Source organism: Otolemur garnettii, unplaced genomic scaffold (assembly GCF_000181295.1).
Source record: "Otolemur garnettii isolate 467f Iridium unplaced genomic scaffold, OtoGar3 scaffold00002, whole genome shotgun sequence".
NCBI lineage: Eukaryota > Metazoa > Chordata > Mammalia > Primates > Galagidae > Otolemur > Otolemur garnettii.
In genome coordinates, this window is record NW_003852397.1 from 5,634,205 (window position 1) to 5,644,067 (window position 9,863).

Consider the following 9,863-nt stretch of genomic DNA (forward strand, 5'->3'; position numbering starts at 1 on the left):
TTTTTGAAATTCCCCACAATCTGAGACTTTTTTCCCTGGGTCCCACTGCTCTTTTCTTATCCTGTTTAGGTTTCCCAAAAATTTCAAAGTATCTTCATAGAACAACAGAGAATGCAAACATTTCCAGACTATGAGACTGGGGTCGCTAAAGCAGAGGACTTGGGTTTGGCAGGACCTGGTATAACTCTGAAAAAAAGAGCCAACTGGATTCCATTTATAAAGGTGAGGAGGCCTGGAAGTGATGTCAGCAGTGTTATGAGTGTCATGCAACCAGGCCAGCCAAACGGGCACACTGGGTCTGTCTGGTCCCTGTTGTCCCCCTCCTTGGTTCCCTCAGCAAAGCCTCAGGGACCAGGAGGGGATACCTGCCTGTGCTCAGGGGTGGCAACTCAGAGAATCTGGTCTTATGTGCTGGCATCTCCCAGCTCTTTGTAGTCTTGGCTCTGATTTGAAGTTTGCCACACTGATTCGTCTTGTCTAGAAGTTTCTCAGACACCTTTACCCTGTTCTATTGGGTCCAAACTCCCTGATTTTTGTTAATGACATCAGATATTTGTCAAGAACAAAGATTAACACAAAAAGGTGTAACTCGCTTGTGTAAATCCAACCTTTTAGTCAAAAATTATTTATTTGGTATATACTGAGTGTCAGGCACAGCCCTTGGTCCTGGAGATACACAATTTGCAAACAATACATAAGTAAACAGATTAAATAAGATGATTTTAGGTAGTGCTAAGCACAGTCAATTCTCGAAGGAGTTGTGCTCTAGAAATTCACCATGAATACTGATCCAGCCAATCCTGAATTTTTACCCCCCAGGGGAAAGAGGGTTGGAACATTGATCAATCCGTAACTTTGTTTTGTGTGTGCTCTTCATAGACATCTTAGTTAATATATATTGTTTATATTGTTGCTTTGTTAACATGGAGCTCATGGCAAAGGGCACTATAACTCATGGTCCCTGAGCAAAGCTCATGCAACCCCTGTATTTTCTCAGAAGGTACCACAGCCTTCTCATGCTCAGGAACATTGCCTCTTGGGCTTAATACTTGGGGACCATTGGCACCAGTGAAGTCATCACCAAAAGCACAAAATTGTGAAAAATGTGGCACTAAGTAGACCAGGAAAAGGGCCCTCACTCACAGTGTACAAGCAGAAATGAGAGAGCAGAGTGTTTCTGTGTTCAAACTTAGCTGGAAATACGCCCATTGGGTGACTCAATTTTCCGCCACCCTGTGCACAGATATGAATGGCTATGAAAGCTCTATCAGTATGCTGAGGTCACAAATAAGTGTTAGTGAGCAAAATGGCAAATATTGAATCCACAAATAACAAGGATTGGTTGTAAAAGAAAGAAAAGTCTCATAGGATTGTCTCAGTCCATTAAGGCTGCTTTGACAAAATACCATAAATAACAGCTTAGAAACAACAGAAATTTATTTCTAGACAGTTCTAGAGTCTGGGAAGTCCAAGATCAGGGAACCAGCACGGTTGAGTTCTAATGAGGACCCTCTTGCAGGCTGCCGGCTTCTCACTGCGCCTTCACAGGGTAGAAGGGAGAAACGAGTTTCCTTGGGCCTCTCTTATGAGAGCACTGATTCTATTCCCGACAGCTCCACCATCATGATCTAATCATTTCCCAAAGTTCCATTCCTAGTACCATCACCTTGGGAATGAGGTTTCAACATATAAATGTTAAAGGGACACATTTAGACCATAGCAGTGATAAAAATTGACTGAAAGAACGGGGAGAAATCAAAGGTTACTTTTAGATCAAGGACTTAAGCAATCATGTGGTCCATGTAGCTGGATTTTCTGTTTCAGATTTGTTAAGCTTGATACCCAAGTATAGATTTCAAAGAGGTAGTTGGATATACCAGGCTAGAGTTTAGGGCTGAGATATAAATTTGTGCATTATCTGTGTATTGATGGTACTTACAGCCATAGATCTAAATTGGAAACAGTTTAGTGTTTAATATCTAATATTGATATTTTAAATATGAGTTTTAAGGAGTCAGTAGGTACGCTTCTCTTGCCCTAGAAATAAAGTGCAATGCCCAACCCTGATGGGCTTAGGGCCCTCCTGTTCATGGATGGTGTAGATCATCCTAATGGGTCCACCACATCTCACAGGCCAGCCACCAACAGGAAATGCTGCTGCTGTCCCCCTCTATGGATTTGAGGATCTTTGAAGACCCCTTCTAAGACCTCACAAGCCCTAGCAAACCTAGCACGGAGGGCAGATTCCATTTCAGAAGGTCCTTGAAACTCTTGCACCTTTCATCGAGAACCGTTCTGTTGTGTTATAACTTAAAGTGAATGTATGTGTCCACTAGATCAAGCCAAAATGTGATCCTTGGCAAAAGAAGCTTTTGATTAAACTAAAAGAACGGAAAAGAATAGATGCATTAATGCAACTCCAAGCCAAGTTTTTGAAGGTAAGAAAATAACTGTGTCTCCTTGTAGATAAGATTCTTGTTAAAATCATTTTCCAAAAAGTGGAATTTTCTTTCCCTTTTTAAAAATGTTGGGCTGGATCCACTAGGAAGGCTGTATTTGGAACTTTCTAATCTAATTGCCAAACTTTAAACATCCTGTTAGCTTCAGCAGAAAATAAGAAATTGTCAGAAAGAACTGGATTTTAGTCAGGCTTTCACATCAACTCTCTGTATGAAATCGTTCCAGCCGTGTAACCTACTAAAGTCTTATTTTCCTCATCTGTGAAACAACAATGTTGGACTAAGTGATCTTTTAAAAAATTTTAATGATACATATTTATGGGAGATAGAGTGATATTTTCATATATATAATGTGTAATGATCAAATCAAGGTAATCAGCACATCCACCATCTCAAACATTGATTTTTTTTTTTTTTTTTTTTGAGACAGAGCCTCAATCTGCGGCCCTGGGTAGAGTGCTGTGGCATCGCAGCTCACAGCAATCTCCAACTCCTAGGCTTAAGTGATTCTCTTGCCTCAGCCTCCCAGGTAGCTGGGACTACAGGTGACTACTACAATGCCTGGCTATTTTTGGTTGTAGTTGTCATTGTTTGGCAGGCCTGGGCTGGATTTGAACCTGCCAGCTCTGGTGTATGTGGCTGGTGCCTTAGCTGCTTGAGCTATAGGCGCCGAGCCAAACATTGATCATTTTTTATGCTAAGAACATTCAAAAGTCCTTTTTTCTAGCTATGTGTAAATATGCAATGAATTGTTATTAACTATAGTCACTGTGCAGCGCTATAGAACACTAGAACTCCTCTCTAGCTAGCTATAGTTTTTAATCCTTTAACCAATCTCCCCTGCTTCCCTTCCTAGCCTTAAAATTCATGATTAAACCCTCCACTTCTATGAAGTCTACTTTTTTTAGCTTCTGTGTATAAGTAAGAACATGTGGTATTTATCTTCCTGTGCCTGGCGTATTTCACTTAACCTAACACCCCCCAGGCTCCTCAGTATTGCCACAAGTGACGGAATCTCGTTCTTTTCTATTGCTGAATAGTATTCCATGATGTGCGTATACCACATTTCCTTTATCCATTCATCTGTTGATCGATACCTAGGTTGAATCCATACAGATATCTTGGCTATTGTGAGTAGAGGGCAGGAATAAACATGGGTGTACAGCTATCTCTCCAATATACTGATGATTGCCTTTCCTCTGGATCTGTACCCAGCAGCAGGATTGCTGAATCATACGGTAGTTCTATTTTGCAATTTTTGAGCACTTTCCATGCTGTTTTCCATAATGGCTATGCTAATTTACATTCCGGCAGTGCATAGGAGTGCTTGTTTCTCTGCATCCTTGCCAGCATTTGTTGTTTTTCCTCTTTTTAATTGCCATCCTGGGGTGAGATGGTATCTCATGGTGGTTTTGATTTGCACTCCCCTGGTGATTAATAACGCTGAGGATTTTTTTCACATCCTTGTTGGCCATTGTGTGTCTTCTTTTGAGAAGTGTCTATTCACACACCCTCTGCCTATTTGAATGGCAGATTCTTTGTATTTCTTGCTGTTGAGTTGAGATTCTTGTATATTCTAGATATTAATCTCTTGTGAGATGAATAATTCACAGATATTTTCTCCCATTCTGCAGTTTGTCTCTTCACTGCTTCTTGTGTCCTTGCTATGCAAAATCTTTTTAGTTTGATATAATGCCATTTGGCTAGTTTTGCTTTTGTTGCCTGCGATTTTGAAGTTGTATCCATCAAATCTTTTCTATGACCAACATCCTGAAGTGTTTCCTGTAGGTTTTCTTCTAGTAGTTTTATAGGTTAGGGTCTTAGATTTAAGTCCTGAATTCATTTTGAGTTAATTTTTTGTGTATGGTGAGAGATGGGGGTCTAGCTTCATTCTCTTGCGTGTGGATATCCAGTCTGCTCAGCACTACTCATTGTCCTTTCTCTAATACATGTTCTTGGTGCCTTTCTCAAAAATCAGTTGGTTGTAAATAGGTGGATTTAGTTATGGGTTCTATATTCTGTTCCTTTGGTCTGTATGCCTGTTTAATGCTAATATTATGCTGTTTTAGTTATTATAGCTTTGCGAGAGGTTCTGGCATAGAACCGGGGCAACGGACCACAATAAAGGAGAGGAGGCCAGTCCAGGGACAAGGGAAGACTTTAATCAAGGGGAAAAGGAGAATGGAGACTGACCAGGAGTCAGCTCAGCGCCCACACTATTGTAAAAGGCTTTTTTTAGCCCCATCAGGAGAGCTGAGATGGTGAGCCCAGGAGCTCAGCTCAGTTCTCTAGTTCAGGTCAGGATATGGGCATGGATTATGGCCCAGAATATAGATAGGCTGTTTCCAGGAACTCTGGCTTTGACGCACTCCAGGATTCCGGGGAGGGAACTGCAGGTTTCTGACCTGATTTTCTAAAATGGCTGCACTCCAGTCAGGGTTATGTGAATTCCTTTCCCACACCTTGTAGTATAAAGCCATCGGCTTTGTTCTTGTTACTGAGGATTGCTTTGTCTGTTTAGAGTCTTTTGAGGTTCCATAAGAATTTTAGGGATGTTTTCCTATTTCTGTGAAGAATGTGAGCCATCTTTTGGGAGGGATTGCGTTAAATCTATAGATCACTTTGTGTAGTATGGTCATGTCCACAGCATTAGTTCTTTCAGTCTACGAGCCTTAGAGGTCTTTCCTTCTTTTGATTTTCATTTTAATTTTTTTACTTCCTCTGCAATTTTTTTCATCAGTGTTTTACAGTTTTCATTGTGAAAATCTTTCTCCTCCTTGGTTAAATTTATTTCTATTAATGGGTTACCACATCCTCACCAACACTTGCTGCTTTTTTTTTTTTTAATGGTCACAATCCTAATGGGGAGAGGTGACATCTCAGTGTGTTTTGGTTTTGCATTTCTCTGGTGGTCAGTGACATTGAACATCTCTCATATGCTGATGGCCATTTGTATATTATCATTAGAGAAATATCTATTTAAGTCCTTTGCCTGTTTATTTATTTATTGTTATAGACTCTGCCCATTTTCTGGTTAGTTTTGTTGGTAGTGTGTTGTAGAAGTTCTTTATATATTCTGGCTATTAACCACTTATTAAAAAAATGTGGCTTACAAATATTTCCTCCCATTTTGTAAGACTCTTTATTTCTACTGGCTCTTTGTTTCTATTGACTAAAATTGTATCCACTGATGCACAAAAGTTTTTAAGTTTGATGTTAGTACTATTTGTCTGTTTTTGCTTTTGTTGCATGAGCTTTGAGTGTCACATTCAAGAAATCATCATTAAATCCAATATCATTAATTGTTTCCCCTGTTTTCTTCTAAGAGGTTTATTATAGTTTTAGATCTTACATTTAGACCTTTAATCCATTTTGAGGGTTTTTTTTGTATATGGTATAATATGAGGATAAAACTTTATTATTTTGCATGTGGATATTCAGTTTTATAAATAGATACATTGTCCTTGCTCCCCTGAGTGGTCTTGGTACTCTTGATTGTGTATACGTAAGGGTTTATTTCTGGGCTCTCTATTCTATTCCATTGGTCTAGATGTCTATCTTTATGCTAGTACCACACTGTTTTGATTACTGTATCTTTATAATATCTTTTGATTAAGGAAGTTTAAGTCTTCCAACTTTGTTGCTCTTTTTCAAAATGGTTCTGACTATTTGAGGTCCCTTAATGTATTCTATGAATTTTAGGATGATTTGTTTCTATATCTGCAAAAAATGTCCTCAGGATTTTGGTAAGGTCTAGAATGAATGATCTTTGGAGCTCTTTGTGATATTAAAGTGATATAGTAATACATGTATCTCTAAAGTAGGAGTTCAATTTGGGGGTTGTTATTCAATTATTTACCTCCATTAGAGAAGAAAGGACATTCATTCTGCTCCTACGTGCCAGAATTATCACAGCAATCTGGGGAAAGACATCATTAGTATTTTTGTGAGGTTGACTTGCCCTGCTGTGCATGGAAAAGCCAGTCAGGGATAAAGCCAGGTCTGGGTCTTTGTGAAGCTTATGCTCTCCCTATACTGCCCTGCTTTCTCCCCCTCCATCTCCTGGCACCCCCCTAACAGATGCCAGAGTTTGCACCAAAAGCTGATGGATGTTTATCTTTTCAATAATGCCACTGCACCTGTGGGGGTGCCATCTGCCATTGTCTTTAGGGAGTTGTCACAGAATTTTAAATGAGCTGCCATATATATTTGAATACTTATAATGTTAAATGGACAAACATATTTGGGGAATCAGGATGCTGGACTTTAATTTTATTTATGTATTTATTTATTTAAGACAGAGTCTCAAGCTGTTGCCCTGGGTAGAGTGCTGTGGCATCACAGTTCACAGCAACCTCAACTTCTTAGGCTTAAGTGATTCTCTTGCCTCAGCCTCCCAAGTAGCTGGGACTTACAGGTGCCCACCACAACGCCTGGCTATCTTTTGGTTGCAGTTGTTTAGCTGGCCCAGCCCGGGCTCGAACTCGCCAGCCTGGGTGCATGTCGCTGGCTCCATAACCACTGTGCTACCAGCACGGAGCCTTTAATTTTATTTTTTAATTGAATAAAATCCCACCAAGCTTTCCTCCTTGTTCATGTGTAGGTCACTAAATCCTTGCTGAGAAGATGGGAATATTCTTCTAACCGTTCCTTCTCCCCTCTGTTCTACCTGAGATTTCTGACCCCCAGCGAGTAATGCAGGTGCTCCAAGACCATGCTGCAAAGATAGTTGCGCTGGCTCCACATCAGCCATCTTCTGTGGCTTCCCGGGGTTTGCAGCAGCACAGCTATGACCAGATCTGGGAGAAGATTTATAGCAACATCAACCTCTATCAGGTAAAACAGGAAGAAATAATCAATATGCCTTTCTGTTCAACTCGCCGCCTGTATGCAGGCCTTAGACATTTACTTAGGTAGTTCTTCTGAGAATCTTCCCACCAAAGCTCTATTTATTACCTAGCCAGGTTTATTTTCATTGTAAGAAAGTCTAAGTGCTAATTAAAAAGTGGGATATTAAAAGGCGTATTATAAGATCTTCCAGGACAGATACTTAAACCAATAAATACCAGGGCAAGGCTGCATGCCCTAGTGCTCAGCACCCAGTGACTTGGACGATTATGAAATATTGTTTAGGAAGAAGGTGATCCCTGAAGTGTTGGTTCTGTGGAGGGAGCCCTCTTGAAGGACAGGGGATTGAGCTGGGTTTGAAGGAAGCACTGGGCTTAAGGACATGGTGGAGGGAAAACTAGGGAGGGCATTCTGGTGGATGCAGCATGAGCAGGGCACAGAGGAGACACTGTGTGTTGGGTTCAAGGCCAGTTTGGTTCAATGGAAGATTTGTGGGGAAATATAGTGAAGTGAAGGGGTTGTTTTTGTTGATGTTTTGTTAGGGGTAGGATGAGAATGCCCGTAAAGTTCCAGACAAAAAAAAAATGTTTGCTTTATCCTGTAAAGAAAATGATACTTATAAAGGTGTATTTATAGGAAGATCATTGTGGCAATGGAGTGCTAGTTGGATTGAAGGAGGAAGGGACTGGGTCGAGGAAGCCAGTTAGGTCGCTTGTACATAGGACATTTGGAAGGGAAAGAAGTTTGTAGACAAAGCTAGTGGGTATTTGTCTTTACAATGGTACCGTATTATTTTTGAAGCTTTAATTGGCTATAATTTGTCGCTCTAAGGGTTTTGTTTCATTTTCTTAATTAAGATGGGAAGACTGAATCTGTTTATAGCCTTAGAGGAAGGAAGAGTAGAGAAAAAGAGATGGAAGATGTGAAAGGAGAAATGTGAGAACCAGGTGGCCCTGGGGGAGACGAGAGGAGAGGGTGTAGGAACCAGGTGGAGGAGTAATTTTGAGAAAGGAATATTAAGATCACTTCCCTTGAGGTGAAGGAGACACAAAGAACTTTCAGGTATGAAAAGGTAAGATGTGGGTGCCGTTGACTGTCCCTGGCTGTCTCAGAAAGAGAGAGAGGAGGTGGACATTGTCTGCATGACCAAGGTGAAAAGTGAGCGTGGCATGTGGGGAGCATGAAGTACAGGACCATGGGTGAGGGATGGCTATGACAATGACTGTACAGCCAAGAGGCCCTAGTGAAGGCAAGTTGCAGGAATTTGGAGTGAACTCATTTTGCATAAATTCTTCTACTTTCCCCCTCAAAGATAACTGTAGAGCAACTAAAATTTGTATGAAATCGAAAGTGGGGGGAAGGTGAATAGAATGCTGGAGAGAGAAGCAGTGCTGTGGTCCATCATCCCACGCTGTGTACGGGGAAGAGGGAGACCCGAAGGGGCCCGGTGAGTTGCTGACTGGTTGTAAGCACACACACACACACACACACGCATGCACACACACATGCATGTGCACTCACACACATGTATCCACATACCTGCGTACACACATGCACGCACACTCACACACACATACATGCATGCACACACGCACACATGCATGCACATGCACACACATGCACACACACATATACACACACCTTGCATGCACACATGCATGTGCACTCACACACATGTATCCACATACCTGCGTACACATATGCACGCACACTCACGCACATGCACACACATACATGCATGCACACGCACACACATGCACACACCTTGCATGCACACATGCACACACACATATACACACCTTCTATAACTTTTCAATCTGTTTGGACAAGGATCTAGAGATGCTAATGAAAATGAGCTGGCCACACAGAAGTACATGCCACATGTCACAGCAGGGACCTCACTGGGCCCAGAACTTCCTGACAGGGTATGCAACCACCAGTGACACTAGCATCCTGCCAGAGTTGAGGAAATAGCCCTATCTTTCCTATTCCATTGCCATTTCACACTGATGTATATGTCATTGTTCAGGAAGACATTGTAACTAATAAGGGAACATTTGAAAACATCTGACTCTCCTATTTCTTGATCCCAACTTAGCAGGTAGAAGGTGGAAGAGGAGGAAGTGGGGAGAAGGTAGAGTCAGCCTCAGCTATCTCTGAACAAGGTCTCTGCTTCTGGGCTGCTGGACAGTTTACCCCTTAGTGCTGGTGGAATGGTCATCCCGTACCTGGGAAGCCCTGCTGTTAACATCTGAGGGCCAGCAGCACTCGTCTGTTCCCCTCCCAGAGTGGGAGAATACGGGGAGTTCCATGCCGGTGTCAGAGGAATAAATAAGAGCGAAGGTGTGGCTCAGCACCTGTGGCTCAAGTGGCTAAAGCGCCAGCCACATACACCAAAGGTGGCGGGTTCAAATCCAGCCCAGGCCCGCCAAACAACAATGACGGCTGCAACCAAAAAAATAGCGGGGTGTTGTGGCGGGCACCTGTGGTCCCAGCTACTTGGGAGGCTGAGGCAGGAGACTCGTTTGAGCCCAGGAATTGGAGGTTGCTGTGAGC

General features: G+C 41.9%; 1 protein-coding gene across 1 annotated transcript in view; it reads left to right on the plus strand.

Annotated features, from left to right (window-relative positions):
- Nucleotides 1-7,154: 7,154 nt before the first annotated feature.
- Nucleotides 7,155-9,863, plus strand: part of CCDC162P — a 48,838-nt gene continuing 46,129 nt past the window's right edge. The window contains exon 1 of the mRNA XM_023512437.1: nucleotides 7,155-7,295. Coding sequence (XP_023368205.1) covers nucleotides 7,155-7,295 — 141 coding nt within the window. The remainder of the gene's footprint in view (nucleotides 7,296-9,863) is intronic.